Source organism: Bubalus bubalis, chromosome 11 (assembly GCF_019923935.1).
Source record: "Bubalus bubalis isolate 160015118507 breed Murrah chromosome 11, NDDB_SH_1, whole genome shotgun sequence".
NCBI lineage: Eukaryota > Metazoa > Chordata > Mammalia > Artiodactyla > Bovidae > Bubalus > Bubalus bubalis.
In genome coordinates this window covers 22070129-22091718 of record NC_059167.1, presented here as the reverse complement: position 1 = coordinate 22091718, position 21590 = coordinate 22070129, and the positions used below count along the sequence as shown (strand labels likewise).

Here is a 21590-nt window from a genome sequence, read left to right as displayed (position 1 = left end):
GGGACTTCCTGTCTCAAGACGTCTAGAATGGGGGTTTGCCTGGGGACGGGGCAGTGGGTCTCTGCCCACACGTGCTCTCCCCGTCCCCTTCGTCTTTCAGCTGCAGGCGTTGATCTTACACTTGGTTGCCTGGGATCAGGAAATGTCTCATCATCTTCCTGTGCTATCGCTGTCTCCCGAAAGCCTCCAGCCTCCACCTCTTCTTTCCTCCACCCCTCCAGCCCCTTCCTCTTAGGTTCCCATGTGGGCAGTCAAGCCCTGCAACTAGTATAAGAGTCTGAGACCTACGCTGGTCATGAGAAATTAGTCAAAATGGAATACAATTCTATAAAAAGAAGTGCTTTAATCCCCAGAAGGGATGCCATCAGAATCAACTTCACAAAAGAAGAGTCATTTGAGCTGAATCTTGAAGTAGGATTTGCGGAAGATACAAAAAGTATTCCAGACTAAGAGAATTCCAGGAAAGTGAAAAGAAGACATGAAAGAGCGTGGTAGCTCCTTGAAATATTAGAATCAGTGCAACCAAAGCAGAGAAGGTGCGATAAGGTGACGGGGTTAAGCCCTGACAATAAGTCAGGACCAGATTGAGGAGTGTGTTGTCAAAGGTCAGAAATGGGGAACTGGAGCTGAAGGAATGGAGACCCAGTCAAGGGTTTTAAACAAGAAGCTTACATGAACCTTTGAGTCTTGAGAAGATCACGTGAGTGAGGGTGGCGAGCCAGGACTCCCTGCTGTAGGTGGGGAGTCATTTGAAAAGGCTACTGCATAGTCCAAGTGGAAGATGACTATACAGTGCAAGTTGAGAAGCCCAGAGAAGTCCAGGGATTGTCCTTGGTCACACACCTAATGGCAGAACCTGGAATTAACCCTTCCTAATGCCAAAAGCAGTTGACAAGTCTGCCATCCATCTAAAGATTGCTTTCACGCCTCCCCACAGATTCTGTTTTATAGATGAGGGACAGTGGAGGGCCTGAGAAGTCAGTCTCCATTCAGTTGGCAAATTGAAACAAGAATCTGAAGCACCAGAACAGGGGCCAAGTAAAGAAGAATCTGTTCAGCAAGCATTTGCTGAGCGCCTACTGCATGCCCTGGACTCTGCTTCCAGGAGCTCACAGTCTGGAAGGGAAAAGAAAAACTCCCAACAAGGCAGACAGACAGGTGCTAGGATGGAAGGATGGGCAAACGTTCACTGCAACCAAGAGGAGAGTGCAGTTTCAGCTGAATTAGTGCCATACCCTGCAGAAACCAGGACAGGAGCCTGAATGATGGAATTAGGATTGGAGGAGGAAAAGATGTCTACGGAAGAGATTCGGCACTACGGCAGGGCCTGGCCTGGAGCCCAGATCTTCCTCTTTCTTCTGCTTCCTGGCCCTCTAAGGACACTCTTGCTGGGCCCAGGCGTCAGACTGACATGGGAGCCAGGAGAGCTCAGGGAACTTGAAGAGGAGCGTCCCTGCGTCCTTCGCTCAGCACCAGCCTGGCCGCCTGCCTGAGGGTGGGGCCGGGGAGGGCTAGGGGCTGTGGAGATGGCACTATGGGAAGAGCCACTTTTGCCCAGGTTGCTGGGAGCCTTGGATGCCCAATCAGGCTGTGACAGTCCAGGGAGACCCTTGTCACTGTGTCCTGCCTGAGAATGTCTTCCTACCCATCTCTGGCCGGAGTGGGTTAAGAATGCCTCTGTGTCTGACTCACTCTGGCTGAAGCATAAGATCAGAGAGCTGGATCCCTGTTGGTACTCACACATTTACTTACCGTGGGCTGGGCATATACAACAGACATGCTAATTCCTGCTTCACGGAAGAATGGTGACTACCACATGAGCCTGCAGACTATAGGTAAAAGCAACATTATGAAAATGTCTGTTTATTTTCGCAGTAAAGGAATCAACAAAATGAAAATAATCTATGAAATGGGAGAAAATATTCACCAACCATTTATCTGATAAGGGGTTAACATCCAAAATATGTAAGGAACTCAATCAACTTAATAGCAAAGAAGCAACCTGATGAAAAAAACGGGCAAGGGACCTGAGTAGACATATTTCCAAGGAAGAAATACAAATGGCCAACAGGTACATGAAAAGGTGTTCGGCATTACTAATCAGCAGGGAAATGCAAATCCAAACCACAATGAGATAGCATTTCACACCTATGAGGATGGCTATTCTCATTAAGACAAGAGATAAATATTGGTGAAGTTGTGGAGAAAAGGGAACCCTTGTGCACTGTTGGTGGAAATGTAAATTGCTACAGCCACTATGGAAATCAGTATGAGGGTTCCTCAAACAATTAAAAATAGAACTACCATATGATCCAGAAATCCCACGCCTGGTATCTATATCCAAAGAGAATGAAATCAGTGTGTTAAAGGGCTCTCTGCATTCTCATGTTCTTTGCGGCATTATTCGCAAAAGCCAACCATGGAAACAACTGAAAGGGTCCACTGATGGATGAATGGGAAAGAACATTTCATACGCGGGCACGTGCACACACACATTGGAATATTATTTCACCATAAAACCTGTCATTGCAACAAATGCGGGTAAACCTGGAGGACATTACACTAAGTGAAATAACCCAGACACAGAAAGATTAATGCTGTATGTTTCATCTATCTGTGGAGTTGAAAACATCTATTTCTGCTTCTTTAAGCTAAAGCCTTAGACTGTGTAGAGCACCACAAACTATGGAAAATTCTTGAAGAGATGGGAATACCAGACCACCTAACCTGCCTCCTGAGAAACCTGTATGCAGGTCAAGAAGCAACAGAACCAGACAGGGAACAACAGACTGGCTCAAAATTGGGAAAGGAGTACATCAAGGTTGTATATCGTCACCCTGTTTATTTAACTTATATGCAGTCAGTTCACTTCAGTTGCTCAGTCGTGTCTGACTCTTTGCGACCCCATGAACCGCAGCATGCCAGGCCTCCCTGTCCATCACCAACTGCCGGACTCCATCCAAACCCATGTCCATGGAGTCGGTGATGCCGATGAGATCCAACCATCTCATCCTCTGTTGTCCCCTTCTCCTTCTGCCCTCAATCTTTCCCAGCATCAGGGTCTTTACAAATGAGTCAGCTCTTCGCATCAGGTGGCCAAAGTACTGGAGTTTCAGCTTCAGCATCAGTCCCTCCAATGAACACCCAGGACTGATCTCCTTTAGGATGGACTTTGTTGGATCTCCTTGCAGTCCAAGGGACTCTCAAGAGTCTTCTCCAACACCACAGTTCAAAAGCATCAGTTCTTTGCTGCTCAGCTTTATTTATAGTCCAACTCTCACATCCATACATGACCACTGGAAAAACCACAGCCTTGACTAGACGGACAAAGTAATCTTTGTTGGCAAAGTAATCTCTCTGGTTTTTAATATGCTGTATAGGTTGGTCATAACTTTCCTTCCAAGGAGTAAGCGTCTTTTAATTTCATGGCTGCAGTCACCCTCTGCAGTGATTTTGGAGCCCAGAAAGATAAAGTCTGACACTGTGTCTACTGTTTCCCCATCTATTTGCCATGAAGTGATGGGACCAGATGCCATGATCTGCGTTTTCTGAATGTTGAGATTTACCAACTTTTTCACTCTCCTCTTTCCCTTTCATCAAGAGGCTCTTTAGTTCTTCTTCACTTTCTGCCATAAGGGTGGTGTCATTTGCATATTTGAGGTTATTGATACTTCTCCCGGCAATCTTGATTCCAGCTTGTGCTTCTTCTAGCCCAGCGTTTCTCATGGTGTACTCTGCATATAAGTTAAATAAGCAGTGTGACAATACACAGCCTTGACGTACTCCTTTTCCTATTTGGAACCAGTCTGTTGTTCCATGTCCAGTTCTAACTATTGCTTCCTGACCTGCATATAGGTTTCTCAAGAGGCAGATCAGGTGGTCTGGTATTCCCATCTCTTGAAGAATTTTCAAGTTTATTGTGATACACACAGTCAAAGGCTTTGGCACAGTCAATAAAGCAGAAATAGATGTTTTTCTGGAACTTTCTTGCCTTTTTCATGATCCAGCAGATGTTGGCAATTTGATCTCGTTCCTCTGCCTTTTCTAAAACCAGCTTGAACATCTGAAAGTTCACGGTTCACGTATTGCTGAAGCCTGGCTTGGAGAATTTTGAGCATTACTTTACTAGCGTGTGAGATGAGTGCAATTGTGTGGTAGTTTGAGCATTCTTTGGCATTGCCTTTCTTTGGGATTGGAATGAAAACTGACCTTTTCCAGTCCTGTGTCCACTGCTGAGTTTTCCAAATTTGCTGGCATATTGAGTGCAGCACTTTCACAGCATCATCTTTCAGGATTTGAAATAGCTCCACTGGAATTCCATCACCTCCACTAGCTTTGTTCGTAGTGATGCTTTCTAAGGCCCACTTGACTTCACATTCCAGGATGTCTGGCTCTAGGTCAGTGATCACACCATTGTGATTATCTGGGTCTTGAAGATCTTTTTTGTACAGTTCTTCTGTGTATTCTTGCCACCTCTTCTTAATATCTCTGCTTCTGTTAGGTCCATACCATTTCTGTCCTTTATCGAGCCCGTCTTTGCATGAAATGTTCCCTTGGTATCTGTAATTTTCTTGAAGAGATCTCTAGTCTTTCCCATTCTATTGTTTTCCTCTATTTCTTTGCATTGATCACTGAGGAAGGCTTTCTTATCTCTCCTTGCTATTCTTTGGAACTCTGCATTCAAATGGGTATATCTTTCCTTTTCGCCTTTGCTTTTCACTTCCCTTCTTTTCACAGCTATTTGTAAGGCCTCCTCAGACAGCCATTTTGCTTTTTTGCATTTCTTTTTCTTGGGGATGGTCTTGATTCCTGTCTCCTGTACAATGTTGTGAGCCTCCATCCATAGTTCATCAGGCACTCTGTCTATCAGATCTAGTCTCTTAAATCTATTTCTCACTTCCACTGTATAGTCATAAGGGATTTGATTTAGGTCATACCTGAATGGTCTAGTGGTTTTCTCCACTTTCTTCAATTTCAGTCTGAATTTGGTAATAAGAAGTTCATGATCTGAGCCACAGTCAGCTCCCAGTCTTGTTTTTGCTGACTGTATAGAGCTTCTCCACCTTTGGCTGCAAAGAATATAATCAGTCTGATTTCGGTGTCGACCATCTGGTGATGTCCATGTATGGAGTCTTCTCTTGTGTTGTTGGAAAAGGGTGTTTGCTATGACCAGTGCATTCTCTTGGCAGAACTCTATCAACCTTTGCCCTGCTTCATTCCGTATTCCAAGGCCAAATTTGCCTGTTACTCCAGGTGTTTCTTGACTTCCTACTTTTGCATTACAGTCCCCTATAATGAAAAGGACATCTTTTTTGGATGTTAGTTCTAGAAGGTCTTGTAGGTCTTCATAGAACTGTTCAACTTCAGCTCCTTCAGCATTACTGGTTGGGGCATAGACTTGGATTACCGTGATATTGAATGGTTTGCCTTGGCAACGAACAGAGATCATTCTGTAATTTTTGAGACTGCATCCAAGAACGGCATTTCAGACTCTTTTGTTGACTATGATGGCTACTCCATTTCTTCTGAGGGATTCCTGCCCACAGTAGTAGGTATAATGGTCATCTGAGTTAAATTCACCCATTCCAGTCCATCTTAGTTCACTGATTCCTAGAATGTCAATGTTCACTCTTGTCATCTCCTGTTTGACCACTTCCAGTTTGTCTTGATTCATGGACCTAACATTCCAGGTTTCTATGCAATATTGCTCTTACAGCATTGCACCGTGCTTCCATCACCAGTCACATCCACAGCTGGGTATTGTTTTTGCTTTTGCTCCATCCCTTCATTCTTCCTGAAGTTATTTCTCCACTGATCTCCAGTAGCATATTGGGCACCTACCAACCTGGGGAGTTCATCTTTCAGTGTCCTATCTTTTTGCCTTTTCATACTGTTCATGGGATTCTCAAGGCAAGAATACTGGAGTGGTTTGCCATTCCCTTCTCCAGTGGACCACATTCTGTCAGACCTCTCTCCCATGACCCGGCCATCTTGGGTGGCCCCACAGCATGGCTTAGTTTCATTGAGTTAGACAAGGCTGTGGTCTTAGTGTGATTAGATTGGCTAGTTTTCTGTGATTATGGTTTCAGTCTGTCTGCCCCTGATTCCCTCTCTCAGTGCCTACTGTCTTACTTGGGTTTCTCTTACCTTGGACGTGGGGTCTCTCTTCACAGCTGCTCCAGCAAAGCACAGCCACTTCTCCTTACCTCGGAAGCAGGGGTAGGTCCCCTCAGCCGCTGCCCCTGCCCTCGGGCACGGGGTAACTCCACTCGTGCACAGAGTATATCATGCGAAATGCTGGGCTGGATGAAGCACAGGTGGAATCAAGATTACCAGGAGAAAGATCAATAACCTCAGATATGCAGATGACGCCACCCTAGTGTCAGAAAGCGAAGAGGAACTAAAGAGACTTTTGATGAAGGTGAAAGAGGAGAGTGAAAAAAACTGACTTAAAACAACATGAAAAAACTAAGATCATGGCATCCAGTCCCATCACTTAATGCAAATAGATGGGGAAACAATGGAAACAGTGAGAGACTTTATTTTCTTGGGCTCCAAAATTACTGTAAATGGTGACTGCAGCCATGAAATTAAAAGACACTTGCCCCTTGAAAGAAAAGCTATGACAAACCTAGACAGTGTATTAAAAAGCAGAGACATTACTTTGCCGACAAAGACCTGTCTAGTCAAAGCTATAGTTTTTCCAGTAGTCATGTATGGATGTGAGAGCTGGACCGTAAAGAAGAAGGCTGAGTGCCAAAGAAATGATGCTTTCAAACTGTGGTGCTGGAGAAGACTCTTGAGAATCCCTTGGACTGCAAGGAGATCAAACCAGTCGATCCTAAAGGAAACCAACCCTGAATATTCATTGGAGTGACTGATGCTAAAGCTGAAGCTCCAATAATTTGGTCACCTAATGTGAAGAGCCAACTCATTGGAAAAAACCCTGATGCTGGGAAAGAATGAGGGTAGGGGGAAAAGGGGGCAACAGAAGATGAGAAGGTTGGATGGCATCACTGACTCAATGGAAATGAGTTTGAGCAAACTCTGGGAGGTAGTGAAGAACAGGGAAGCCTGGTGTGCTGCAGTCCACAGGGTTGCAAAAAGTCGGACACAACTGAAGCGACTTAGAACACACACGTACTAAAGGTATACAATTTTCATTTGTAAACCATATCTCAGGAAAGCTGGCAAAAAGTAAAAACAATAAGAAAAATAAAATGTGTGTTTATTATTAGGAATCTATTCCTGAACACAGCTGAAAAGCTGGAGTTTTATAGTGCAAGTGGAGTTTTACCTTCAATACTGTAGGAACCTGGAACTTTAAGTGAGTTGGCAATTGAGAAAAGCTACTGGAAAAAAGGGGAAAGACTGAAAGAAAGGTCCAGATTTCTCCAGACGGCACCTTACGCAGCAGCGTGCTGCAGTGTGACAAGTATGGACTTAGGATTCAAACCAAATCCTGCCACTTTCCTTTATTCAGCACACATTTGAGTGCCTACCATGTTCCAGGAAATGAATTGCTTGGTGATCTTAGGTAGACAACAGTTTTGAACTTCATTTTTCTCATCTGGAAAACTAAAAGTAACACACCTCATTGGGGATGTTTCAAACATGAAATGAAATAAATACGACGTAAATCATATATTCAAAACATCAGCTCTGTGTGTGAGTCTGCAGTGCACCAGGACCCTGAGTTTCCACCCTGACTTACTTTCTGATAAGATTGGACAGCCCTGGCCCACACTCGGGCTGGGGCAGTGGACTGGCACCCCGCTTGTTGTGTCTTCTGCTAAACTATCTGCCAGACATCCTGCACTCCCACCAGCTGGAGCAGAGAACACGATGGAAGTAGAAACGGCTTCTAACAAGCCTGGCTTGGCTTGATCTGGACCCGTTAGTTGAGGGAAGTGGAAGCCATTTAGTACCTAGTGGACCATCACACTCACGCTGCTTGCCTCGTGGAGGTCTTTCCACCTCTCCCTGACTATCATTAGCTAAGGTCTATTCAGATGTCCTGTATGCAGAGAGAAGAGGCAAAGATTGCTTTCTCCTTGCCACTGAATAAACTTGTGCTCTATTTCTTCCACTGAAGAAATGGAACAAAGATGGTGCTTTCCCAGGAGCCATCTGGGCTCACCCAGCCCTTCTTGGGAAGGACTTCCTCAAAGAGGATTCCAGGCATCCTGCCTTTCTCCCACAGCTGCAGAAGCAGCCGGATGGGCAGGCTGTTGATGCTGCCATGTGGGTGCCGCCAGGAGCCCACCTGCTTGTGACTGCCCCTGCAGCCAAAGGCTGCTAGGAGCTGCAGTTGGGAACACAACCCTGCAGCCCCAGCTTTCGCCCAAAGCCAGACAGATGCCTCTGGTATTCGCTCATGGAAAGCTGATGGCTGTGTATGCTCTCTCCTCGTGTTTGTCACCTGCCACTCAGAGTCCTGCCCTGATGCCCCTGACCAGTGAACTCCACACCACAAACTTCCAACACAAGTTTTCGGGCTCCCATCTGGAAAAAACAGAACTCCTAAAGTAGGAAGTTTTCCAAGCATTAAAGCATGTGCCCAAAATAACCCCCCAATGTGTGAAATGTCTACTTTGTATCTGCTCTGAGGGCTCTCATCATCTTCCTAGTCCTGTCTCTTTCCTTCTGATGGACTCTGGCCCTGGACCCTGTGTTATAGCTGAGCCTAAGATGTTCTGCAGGGCAACATGAGCCAAGAGGGGAATTCAAATTGGCCCCTTTGGACAGGGAGAAACAAGGGGATGCTGCCTGGGCTTAGGACCCCAGGACTTGGTTAGGGGAAAGGTGCCAGGGTGGAGAAGGCATTTGTTAAGCTCCTTCTTAACTATGTGGCTCAGATGGTAAAGTGTCTGCCTACAATGCAGGAGACCCGGGTTCAATCTCTGGGTTGGGAAGATCACCTGGAGAAGGAAATGGAAACCCACTCCAGTATTCTCGCCTGGAAAATCCCTTGGATGGAGGAACCTGGTAGGCTATAGTTCATGGGGTCGCAAAGAGTCAGACATGACTGAGCGACTTCACTTTCACTTTTCTTAACTAGACTCATAATATGTAGACCCGGGAAGGCCTTGGAGGAGCACTGAGTGAGGATCATAAATTCAAATGCCTACAGGGAGAAGTCAAGCAGGTTAACAGTGAGAGAAGCGGGCAGGTTGAAAGACAACAGGACAGTTGTTCTGTAGAGAATGCCATTTTAGGTATTACAATATAAACTTTTACAAAGGCTTGTAAAAGGTGATAAGAGTCAGAAAGTGGCTCGCCTAGGAGGGAGTGAGGAGGGGACGTTGAGTAAGCATGAGCATGAGGGAAACTTCTGGGGTGATGGAAATGCACTGTGTCTTGCTTTGGGTAGTGGTGACTCTGTGTATCAGTTCAGTTCAGTCGCTGACTCTGTGTATACATTCATCAAATAAACTTCATCAAACACTTAAGATCAGTACGTTTTGTCATACTTTAATTATACCTCAAGTTTTTACTTTTTACTTTGGCAAATTAATAAAGTTTATCTATAAAGTGATTTGACACTCAGGTTACCTATTTGCAGTGCTGGAGAAGACTCTTGAGAGTCTCTTGGACTGCAAGGAGATCAAACCAGTCAATCCTAAAGGAAATCAATCCTGAATACTCATTGGAAAGACTGATGCTGAAGCTGAAGCTCCAATACTTTGGCCACCTGATTTGAATAGCGGACTCACTGGAAAAGGCCCTGAAGCTGGGAAAGACTGAGGGCAAGAGGAGAAGGGGAAGACAGAGGATGAGACGGTAGGATGGCATCTCCAACTGGATGGACTGAGTTTGAGCAAACTCCACGAGATGATGATGGACAGGGAAGCCTGGCCTGCGGCAGTCCATGGGGTCTCAAAGAGTCTGACACATGACTTAGTGACTAAACAACTACCTATTTGCAAACCTCTGTTCCAATCGGACTTATTTATCTTACATGTGAGGCATCAAGAAACCCTGAGGAGGAGAGTTTTCCCAAGCGCTCAGAAGAAACCTGCCTGCCCAGAGATGGCTGCGGCACCCCGGCCAGGGGTAGGGAGACTGCAGCCTGGTTCACCACGCAGATTCGCTTCCCTGCGTTTGGAACTTTGCCCATAGGCGGCGGTGCTAACAGACTCTCTCCGCGGGCGGTCCCCAGGGTTTGGACAGGCGTCTGCCCTCGTCTCAAAGTGAGACGATCACCTAGAGCCGCCGAGAGGAGCGGAAGTGGATGGAGCGCCAGGCCCCAGGGAGCATGGGCCAGGCGCGCAGATAAATCACGGACACCCGCGGCACGGACCGCTCGGGATTGGCACTGAGTGCCAAATTCCGACGCCGGCAGCCAAGTTCTGGGAAGGGAAATCTGATCCGGATCGCGGCAGCGGTGGTGCAAAGTGAGACCCACCTGAGCCGGGCGGGGAGGGGCTGCCAGCAGCGATGGAGTCTCCTTTCCCGGCGGGAGCTCGGGCACCGGCCGAAGTCTCACCTGGCTCCCTGCCCTGCCCGAGGAGGTAAGGGGTCTACGCTCTAAAGGAGAGAAAACTAAGGCTCACTGCCGCTTCCCCGAGCCTTGTAAGGACTGAGATGGGACTCCAAGCCCAATCGTCTGCTCTCCCGCATCCAAAACGAGTTTAAGGATCTGCAGGAGTGACTCCAAGCCCGTCACAAAGCAGACGTGTCCCCGGTTTCGATGTAGGCTCCCCGCGCGAGAAGGAACCCAGGGGAGAAATGGGCCCGCGGGGCGGGGGTGGGGAGCTGGGCTGGGTCCCGGGGCCAGGCTACCCGCCGGGACCTTCCGGACGCACGGAGCCCGGCCCTCCCGCCGGCGCCCGCACTGATTGGCGCTCGCGGCCGGCCTCCAGCCAGCTCACCTGCCCCTCCCAGCCAATCGGGGCCACCAGAATTGGGGCTGTCGCAGGGAGAGGGGGGTGATGCTGTTGACTGGAGGCTGAGCCTTCCTCCCCGCCGGGCCCGTCGCAGCCTGGAGCCCGAGCCGCAGGCTGAGCGCCCCCTCGTCCCTAGCAGCCGCGTTCCGGGACCCGCGCACTTGAATGCCGCAGCTCCCGGCCCGCGCCGCTCCGCGTCTCCGCCGGCTGGGACTCGCCCGGACGGCGCCCGCCGACGTCGCCTCCCCGCAGCCTCGCGCCGAGCCCGCCCTCGCCCAGAGCCCCGCGTCCCTCCCGGCCCCGGGGAGCGGGTGGGCCCGGCCGCGGGTAGCCCCGCCGAGGCAGGATGTTCACGTCCAAGTCCAACTCGGTGTCGCCCTCGCCGTCTCTGGAGCAGGCTGACTCGGACGCGCTAGACATCAGCACCAAGGTGCAGCTCTATGGTGTGCTGTGGAAGCGGTCTTTCGGGAGGCCGTCGGCCAAGTGGTCCCGGCGGTGAGTGCCCCTCCCGCGCCAAGTGAGGACCACCTGGGGAGGGAACCAGGGCCTAAGGACCCCCTACCGAACCCCTCACTGCCGTCCTGCGCCTGCCTTCCTTGTGACCTTGGCCTCGCCCCGTTTCGCTCTTCGCTGGCTTCTCCTGGAAGATGTGGATCCCAACCCCGGACCGGGTCATCCCTGCCCGAGGCTGGTCGAGCTGGGGTGGGGCCGCTGAGTTCTCTGTGGAATGGATCTAAGTCGGGTTGGGGAGAGTGGGCGCGAGCGGAAGAGATCGTGGCCGTGGTTGGAGTCCAGTTGGGTCAGATTGGGCCGTACTCTGCAGCGGAGAAAGAAGCCCTGTCTTCAGCCAAACAGCCTCCCTGGGACCCCGCCCCCAATTCCATCATATTCATATCCCTCTGCCCCAGGCTTCTAGAAGTGGGCGTAGAGGTGGGGCATGGGTGTCCTCCCTTCCACCCCCCACTTCCACCTACGCCCAACAACCGGGTACATGCAGGGAGGGAGCTTCTGAAAGGCACTGGCCAGGGGAGAGAAGAAGGGCCTGGGAGAGTCTGGGTCCACCCCTGGAGGAGTCTTATTGGGAACTGGGGCTTCCCAGGCTTCTTTAGTTGTAAAGAACCTGCCTGCCAACGCAGGAGATTTAAGAGACTGCGTTGGATCCCTGGGTTGGGAGGATCCCCTGGAGGAGGGCATGGCAACCAACTCTAGTTTTCTTAGCTGGGAAATCCCATGGATAGAGGAGCCTAGCAGGCTACAGTCCTTGGGGTCACAAAGAGTTGGAAAGGACTGAAGCAACTTAGCACGCACATGCACTCATGTGTGTCTTTAAACTGGGCCTACAGAAGAGAGACTCCAGTGCTTCAGGCAGAGAAGGTGGAACAGAAAGGCGGGACTCTTGGGGGTTGGGGGAAGGGAGATGGGGCAGGACTGAGCATGGATGGGTCCTGTCAGAAGGACTGATCCTGTGGAAGGGGTGGTGGGTAAGGTCAAAGCAGCCTGGGTCTTCAGCATCAGCTTCCAGGTCCCAGCTCCAAGGCCACTCCTCAGAGGCTGGTAGCTACTCATAACTGAGCCTGGAAGGTATTGGAGGAAGGGGGAGTTCACAGCCCTGAACTTGCAGGAATCTCCCAATGCTGGTTTCAGGAGCAATGGGCCATCTTCTGGAAATTTTTCACCTTCAGGGCGATCTCAGCTCTGAGATTTGCTGTGTGATGGCCCCTGCCTGGAGGCATGACCCTGCCAGGAAACTAGGAGGGGGTCTAGATGCCCCATCCATTCCACCCTGTGCGTCTGCCCCTGAGTAGGGGGGCTCCCTTTGTGCCCAGGAACACAGCCCAGAGGGACATGGTTATAGTTGGTTTTGATGTTCTGTTTTGATGAATAATTTAATATGTCTACAGAACAAACGGAGCTGTGGATGCTGTTTCACATTTTACACACCTGGTTTCTGCTGGACTTCTCTTTCGGATTTAACGGGGTGGTGGCTCCTTGAGTTCCTCCAAAGTTAAGCTTATCTCTGATCCCCTGAGGGGAGGCCTGGGGCAGCAGAGAAGCCATGTTGTGAGGGGTTTCCAGGGCTGTGTAGTCTGAGTGGCAGCTCTCAAGCACCAGGAGCAGGCTTGTCTCTACCAAGGGCATCAAGCGGGTGTGGGGAGGCGGCTTATAAATTCAAGAACTGTTAGCAGAATGCACCCCACGACCCCCTTCTACCTCAGTTGCTCCAGGCAGACAACACTCCTCTGTTGGGTTTAGCTGCTGTCCTTGGTATTACCTTTGGGTCTTGTCCTCCAAGATGTCCCTTTCCATGCATTTTCACCTGATGGCATTCCTAGTAAGTGCTGGGGATCTGCAACCCCCAGGTCTGTCCCCTAGCGCCCCTCACCCACAGGTGTGGGGACTTGGCCACTGCATCTGCAGTTGATTCCAGGGCTGGGAGGCGTTAGGGGCAAAAGTTCCCCAGCCAAAAATACAGTGATGGAGCCCGGGAGCCTTGGAGAGCTGTAGCACCCCCGCCCCAAGAATCTCCACCAGTAGCTCCCACAGCCACTCAAAAAATCATCCAGCCCAAGTCAGAACAGTGCACACGCTCTGCAAAGTCAAGTCCTCCAGCCCCCTTCCAAGGAGATTTTCACACTCTTGTTCCTTCATGGGAATTCTGGAGTTGCCCCTGTGTAAAGATTCTTCTTTCCCTGGGACTCAGGAAAGAGGTAACATTCCCCTGACCTCTCTAGGCCTCTGTCCATCCTCACAGATAAACACACACACAAGTGATTTGGCCTTGGATCAGCAACAGCCGGCCAGAGAGGGTCTGGAATGGGGCGGGGGGAGGCCTGATGCTAAGCTTAGCCCCCTCATTTCCCAGCAGGGCCCCTTGGGCCCCACTTACTTATCTGTGGCCTCTTTGGACTCCAGCTAATTAGCAGCCACAGGAAGGCCTGGGGAGGGGGCACTCAGGCCTGCGGCCGCAGAGCCCTGCCATTAGAGCGATCGATGCCATGGTTGAGGGGGGAAGCAGCTAAGAGGAGGGGGCCTGGAAAGGCTCCTGAGCTGCATAAATAACTCATGGGCAGGATGGGAGCGGCTGCAGCCGGCTGGGTTCTGTAAAGCCTCTTCCGCCCAGGGCCTGTCTCGGGGCCTGTGCCTCCAGCTCCTAGTGCCTGAGTAGCCCTTCCCTTCCCAGGGTGAGATGCCCTTGAGCTGAAGGGCCAGCTTTTCTCCCCTATGAAGAACAAAAAGAGAAAGGAATCCACAGTGTTTTTTAGCAGTAATCAGAGGATCTGGGAGGTGTCTAGAGGGTGACTCCTCCCCCTCACCTGTGAGCAGTGGAGACGCAGGTGCTCAGAGACAAGTAGGACAGGAGTGAAGCCTCTCTGCCTGGGCCATTGTCAGCCACGCAGTGGCACTGGTCCAGCAGAGAGGCCAGCTGTCTCCTAGGGCTTCATTCTTTTCCCAGCATTCCAGTTGTTGTTCAGTCGCGAAGTCACGTTCGACTCTGAGACCCCATGGACTGCAGCATGCCAGGCTTCCCTGTCCTTCACTGTCTCCCGGAGTTTGCTCAAACCCGTGTCCATTGAGCGGAGATGCCATCCCACCATCTCATCCTCTGTTGCCCACTTCTCCTCTTGCCCTCAGTCTTTCCCAGCATCAGGGTCTTTTCCAATGAGTCGGCTCTTCGCATCAGGTGGCCAAAGTACTGGAGCGTCAGCTTCAGCATCAGTCCTTCCAATGAATATTCAGGGTTGATTTCCTTTAGGATTGACTGGTTTGATCTCCTTGCAGTCCAATCCACTCCCTAATCCCTCTCCACATCTCCCAAGGCTGGAGCCTCTGATGAGGAGGGCCCGGTTGATTCCTTCCTGCATCTGGGAAGTCTACACTCATGTCCCCCCTCCTCCCCCGGGTATAAGGTGACCGGTGGGCCCTGGGCATCAGCTCACTCTTGCAGAGTGTCAGCGGGTCCTGCCTCAGGGAGCTGAGACTCACGGTGTCCGCTAAGTGCCAGGGGAACCCTGGAGATGAGGGGGCCTCATTTCCCAAATCTCAGGCCACAACCTGCGCAGGTGTGGAAAGATGATCTGTGCAGCTGGTGTTCATCCCGCCAAAAGACTTGAGGAGACTTTCTTCCCACAGAGATTTGGGCCCAGAAGTTTCAGCCTTGGCTCTGAGCACCGCTTCCTAAAGGCAACACTGTGACACTGTCCCAGAGGGCTGGAGAGGGGAGGGCTGGCCCGTCCCCTCCACTCAGGCTCGGCCTCACTGCAGTGACACCGGGACTTGGTCTCACTTCCTGGCTCACATAGCCTTTCTCACAGCTGACTGGGCGGTGTCCCCCCAGCACGGCTGCAGCATTTCTGCCTGTTCTATCCCAGTCTGCAGGCCCCTCTTTTTTTTTTTTTAATAATCTGCTTGTGCTCTCCCAACTTTTTTCAGAATGACAGTGTTTGGTGGTGGGCAGTGGCCAGGTGGCAGCTCAGGGTTATCCCCAGATCCGTCTAAGATGGTGGCATCAAGGTTGTTTTGAGTCCTTAGTTTAAGTATGATCTGGGTACAGTCTCCAGATCATAGCGTAGCTATAAGATGAAATGGCACCCATTATGTCAGGCTTCACTGGGGTCACCTGACGATTTGCCTGGCCTGAAGTTAAATGAGTTGCTTATGCAAATAAGACATACTTCTCCCTCCCCACCCCCGGGAGCTGTCATTGGAGGGTACTGATGGGCTGTCTGAAAACAAGGGCCAGAACTCAAGCAACACTTGCAGGCAATTCAACTACCTTACATCCAAGACTTGGAAATATAAAGCAGTTTCTTTTGAGAGCAGTTGTGGCCCTGGTGGCAAGTGAACCCAGGCTCAGAGGCAGGTGCCCTGAGTTCCAGTCCCAGCTCTGCAGGTGACCAGCTGTGTTACCCAGGCCAAGGCACAGCTGCCTCACGTCTCACTGGCTGGCAGTGTCTCATCCGTCAAATGGAAATGGATCCAATTGTGGCGTTTAACTCTGTTCCATGGTGATTGTAAAGGTGCCTTAACTCCACCACAGGGAGGTGGGGGGGCAGAAGGTGGGTTCCAAGGTCCCCTCCTACTTCTCCCAGTGCCTCTGCATTACTGCCTGCTTGGCATAGTAAGCTTGTCTTTACTATGTTGTTCAAAGAATTCTGCTAACTTGTTTTTGATTTTTTAAAATTGGAGTATAATTCCCAGGTGGCTCAAGTGGTAAAGAACCTACCTGCCAAAGCAGGAGACGCAAGAGATGTGGTTTGATCCCTGGGTTGGGAAGATCCCCGGGAGGAGGAAATGGCAACCCACTCCAGTGTTCTTGCCTGAAAAATCCCATGGACAGAGGAGCCCGGTGGGCTACAGTCCATGGGGTCACAAAGTCAGACATGACTGAGTGAGCATGCACACAATTGCTTTATGATGTTGTGTTAGTTTCTGCTGTACAACAATGTGAATCAGCTATAGGTATACATATATCCCCTCTGCTAACATTTTTTGGAGCCCCTTGGACTTGGTGATCTTTGCATAAACCCTCACTTGTCATCACTCATGTACTTCACAGGCAGGATTTTTGCTGTCCTGCCATCTCAGACCTAGAGCCAGACAAGTAGCAGAGGCCAGGGTGGGCATTCCCTGAGTGTGCCAGGCTGCCCGGAATGAACAGAAAGGGATATGCACTGGGAGCTGTGTCATTTCTGCCACTTCTAAAAGGGACACTTCTGATAAGCCATCCTTCCCTGGCTCTAGGATTTACTTGACTCCACACCACACACCCCCTTTCTCAGTGCCCGAGGAGCTCAGGGCTGAGGAAGCCTGGGTGCTGCTCCTGTTCTGGATGTTGGTGTCTCCAGGAAGAAGAGGCCGCCAGGCCGGAACAGGTAACCCATGGCCTTTCACACTTCCCACAGGCCAGGGTTTCTGCTGATCCCCAGGGGCTCTAAGTTCTTGTTTCCTTATCTGTGGATGAACTGGCTGCCCAGCGTAGGTGCTCCTTATTGCATTAGCAGATATGGACCCTGGCTCCTTCCTCAGTCTCCCCCCACCATTCCCACCGCCACATTGATGCACCAGCCTCCACACAAGCTTTCTGGGGGCCTTGTAAACTGTGAAGGGAAAGTAAATGTTCAACTCTTTGTGACCCCATGGACTATAGCCCACCAGGCTCCTCTGTCCATGGGATTTTCCAGACAAGTATACTGGAGTGGGTTGCCGTTTCCTGCTTCAGCGTGAAGAGAAGGTTTGTCAAAGAGCAGGGTGGAGAGGTATTTAAATCCCAGAGGTGCAAGCACCTAGTTGGGTCAGTTCCCTGGTTTCCTGAGCCTTCCAGATACTGCATCTTACTACCACCAGGGCTGGGATTGTTCTCTGCTGTCTCTTGACCCTGTAGGGCCCAGGCTCTTGGATCTTCCCTTCATCCTCTCTCCTCTGCCCTCTCCCCTCACCCCACCTCCCTTCTGCCCTCCAGGATTCCCCCCCACTCCAAGTTTCTCTCACTCTGTGATGCAACGCCCTTCCCAGCCTCTACACTCACACTTGGCTTTGCCCCTCCAAACCTTCAGGAGCAGTGTAGATGGGCCTTGCTTTGCCAGGACCCATCCAACTTAGAAGGTACCTTTGGGTCTAAGTAGCCTTTTTTTCTTGCTTCCAGCTGGATCTACTGTGAGGCCCATGTTGACCATCACGCTCTGCTTGAGCCCTTGTCACCTTCAGGGCACTGAGGAGGGGAGTAAAGGTGGAAGCAAAGCTGAGGAAAACCTTCCTGGGTTCCCTGGTTCAGCTCGGACGGCACCTTGTCCGCCTTGCACCTCAGTTAGTGTCCTGGCCCTCGTGTCATCCCAGACTCTGCTCTTCCTCCCTTGTTTATTCAGCAAGCTCTGCTGACTTTTATCAGCAACAACCAAGAACTCTAATCTGCCCCTCTGCCCAGCTGTGGAGCCCTCCGAGACACCTTCTCCATGTCTAAAACGGCAAGGTGACCTCACAAGGGCCCTGTTTGAAGCCTGCTGGCAGTTCCCGTCATCTGCCATAAGGGGCCCCACCTTCTCACAGGGACCACAAGCCCCACCCGTGTCTGGTCCCCACTGCTGTCTTTGACTTGGACTCACCTCTCGCTCCCCTCCCCGACACCACTGCTCACGCCTTTGGCACTTAGCTGCCAGCGATACCAGGCGTGTTCTGATAGCCTTGAAACACAGTGTTCGTTGCATCTGCTGTGCCTTCTGTCTGAGATGCTTCTCCACTTCCCTCGTCCCCTAGACACTCCTATTCATCCTTCCAAACCCTGCTGAGTTGTCACCCCCTCTCGGAGAACATTCCGGGCTGGACACCCAAACCATTCATTCCTCACCCATCTGTCTTATTGTTTCTCATACAAATTTACAAAGTGGCAGGATACCCTGGTGCTTTGCAATGTTCCCAGCTCCTCACTTGCCAGCTGTGTAACCTGGGGCATGCTACTTAACCTCTCTGTTCTCCGCTCATTTCATCTGGCTCATGTGAGGAGTGAATGGTTAACAACCATTCTGATGTTATTAAAACAGTGCCTGGCACAAAGGAGGAGCTGTAAAAGCATTGGATGTGTTTTAAATTATTGATTTGTACAATCGGTGTTTGCCTGTAAGCTCCCTGAGAACAGGAAATCATCAAGCCCAGACTGTACCAGGAGATTCTCTCATGCTCTCTGACCCGAGCTGGCCAGGAGCTTGCAGTCACCTTGCAGAGAGAAGCTCTAAGAAGACAAATCACGATGCCAGGTCTGAAGCAGTAAGGAGAGCCAACAGTAGTGGTGAGAGGGGCTGGACATCAGAGAGCAGAGTGGCTGAGAACCTGAGCTTCGTCAGCGTGTTACCCAGCCAACGTTGCTTGCCTGACACACAGCAAGCCAGATGCTGAGCCACCCAGCTTTGCAGCAGAGAAAAGGTTTATTCAGGAGGCAGCCAAGTGAGGAGTTGGGAGAGTTAATCTCAAATCTGCCTCCCCAGAGGCAAGCAGCTTGGGGTATTTATGGTCTAAACAAGAAGGGAGTCTGAGGCATGGGGGGAGGTGACTGGAGGAACGAGGTGAAGGAGTCTGTTCTGCACAGGCGCATCTGAGTTACATGCTTCTTTTGGAAGGCATGTGAAAATTCCAGGGAAGTCAGATATGGAGGGAACCTGGGGCTGTGACGTCACCTGTGGGGCGAGCAGGTCTATTCTGTGCAGACTCTGATCAGATGTGTTGGGTCCTCCCAGTTTCAGCCAGTTTGTTGTGTTACAAGCAGAGGGCTTTTAAACAAGCTCTTCCCTTATCTGCTGGTCTGTTAAGACAAGCTCAAGAATTTGCGTTAGTCACCAGTTTCTGTTACGGATTTTTCAGCCCATGGCTCATGCTTTCAGTCCTCCCCTATCTCTTGATTCAGTTCCTCAGCTTTGACAGAAGAGGACCACATTCTGCTGGTAAGGGTGGAAGGCCTTTGGAGAATTAGAAGAATGGAATTGTTTTGCATTTGATTGCAAACATGGGACCATGTTTAGGATCTGGGTTTTTTTCCTCTTTTGAAGGCAGGCGCTTTAGTCTTTATGTTGAATAATCATCATATGAATTAAAGTTTGGGGCTTAAGGATATGTGGCAAAGAGCAAGTACAGAGTTTTAACAAGAAGGAGTATAAACCCTAGCCAGCTCACAGAAGAATGACGGTTTAGGGGACTCCCTAGTTGTCCAGAGTTTAGGACTTTGCCTGCCACTGTAGGGGGTGCGGGTTCGAACCCTGGTTGGGGAGTTAGGTCCCACAAACCCTGGGGCCAAAACACCAAAACATGAAAAAACCAGAAGCAATATTGTAGCAAATAAAAGACTTTAAAAATGGTTCCATATCAAGAAAGAAAATCTTAAAAAAAAAAAGACAGTTTAAGTAATCCCTCAGATATAGACGTAGTTCCTTACAGGATCCACGAGAAGATATTTCCTAAGAATCCAGGTTCTTCGGGTGACACTTGTTGGAGCCAAGTTGCATAATTTTTTCTCAGTAGGTTTTAACTTTCAACGTGGTATTAATATACACATAACACGAGCTACTGGCCGCCACACATGCGCTCCTTCTCTGCTGCAAACCTCGGCGTCTCAGCATTTGGCTTGCTGCACGTCGGGCTGACGAACCTGGTCTGGTAACAAGCCGGCAAACTGAGTTCCCGGTCTGCCCCTTACTAGCTGCTGAATCTCTCTGTGCCTCAGTTCCCTCACCAGTGAAGTGGAAATACAGCCCCAACTCTCAGAGTTGTCGTGAGAGATTAAATCAGATAATGTCAATAAAACACTTAGAAAAGTGAGCGTCTTGGTACCTGGTAAATTTTCCTTCATCTAGAGGTGAAATTCTTTAAGATCAGAGAGAAGAGGCAGCCAGGGCAGACACAGACCCTTTAATCACGCACACGCTCTGGGCTTCACTGAAGCTTAGGACTAGACAGGGACACCCCAGGGGCTAGGACTGGAGATGAAGCTTTGCCCAGGACTGAAGTTGGCCTGGGTAGAAGGGTGCGCTTTGGACAGGAGGGAGGGGCGGGTGCAGGAAAGGGCTGTGTATTTGGAGGACAGCGAGTTGGCCAGCTGGGCTGAAGCCAAGAGCTCTTGCCAGTAGGAGTTTTTTGAGCACAAATGGGAAAGGAGGTCAGGGGAGGCAGTGGCAGACACTGAACCTAATAATAATAAATATTATTAGTAGTAATAAAAGTAAATGTTTAAGGAACATTTACCATGTGTCACACAATGTTCGAAGACTTTATGTGAACAATTCTTTTCGTTATCCCAACAACCCTAAGAGATATATGTACTATTAGTGTTTTCAAGTTCCTCTGGGGGACCAGAGCCCTAGAGAGATCAGAGGACTTGCCCTGGTCACACTGCTGGTAAGTGGCAGAGTTCTGATGCTTGTCTACCCCAGCCTTGAAACCTACTGCCTTTGGCCCATCTGTTTCCTGCCCAGGTGATGGTCCAAAGGCCAAAGCAGCTTCTGAGGCAGTGTGGTATGGGAGTAGGAACAGAGGCTGTTGTCTGTGTTTCCAGTCCCTACCCTGGCTATATGACCTTCATGTGTAGCTTCATCTCTTAGCCTCAGTTTCCTCATCTGTAAAATGGGAATAAAAAGCCCTACCTTCCAGGATTATTACATGGATCAAATACTGATACCTAGGGCTTCCCTGGTGGCTCAGACAGTAAAGAATCTGCCTGCAATGCCAGAGACCGGGTTCGATATCTGGGTCAGGAAGATCCCCTAGAGAAGGTAATGGCAACCCACTCCAGTATTCTTGCCTGGAGAATTCCATGGACAGTGGAGCCTGGTGGGCTACAGTCTATGGGGTCGCAGAGTCGGACACAACTGACCAACTAACACTTTCACTTTTTCTTTCACACCCAGCATGGAAAGCAGCACATGAGAACAGCTAAACAACCAGTGACTATCTCCAGCCCTTATTCAGTGAGCCCAACTCTGCAGGACTCAGGAGGCAGCCCCTGGCTCGTGGTCAGAATGAGAACCCTGGGAGGAAGGGGATGTTGGAGGAAGGGGCAGGAAGAGGAAGCATCCTTCTGTGCAGGGGCACTCTAACCTTGGGTCCCCATCTGCTGCAGAGAAGCTGAGAGTCATCGGCTGGAGCAGCGGGCAGGCACTGAGACAGGGTTACAAGCAAAGCCAGCCCTTTGGGTCCTCGAAGTGAGCTTGCCAGATGTACGCT

General features: G+C 50.2%; 1 protein-coding gene across 2 annotated transcripts in view; it reads left to right on the top strand.

Moving 5' to 3' along the window:
- Window positions 1-10225: 10225 nt before the first annotated feature.
- PLEKHD1 (pleckstrin homology and coiled-coil domain containing D1) overlaps window positions 10226-21590 on the top strand; it is a 32729-nt gene continuing 21364 nt past the window's right edge. The window contains exon 1 of one of the 2 annotated variants that reach the window (XM_044924807.2): window positions 10226-10514. In XM_044924807.2, coding sequence (XP_044780742.1) covers window positions 10441-10514 — 74 coding nt within the window. In that variant the 5' untranslated portion in view covers window positions 10226-10440. Of the gene's footprint in view, window positions 10515-10975; window positions 11385-21590 lie in introns of those variants that run through there. The other variant, XM_006056150.4, reaches the window with a different exon arrangement.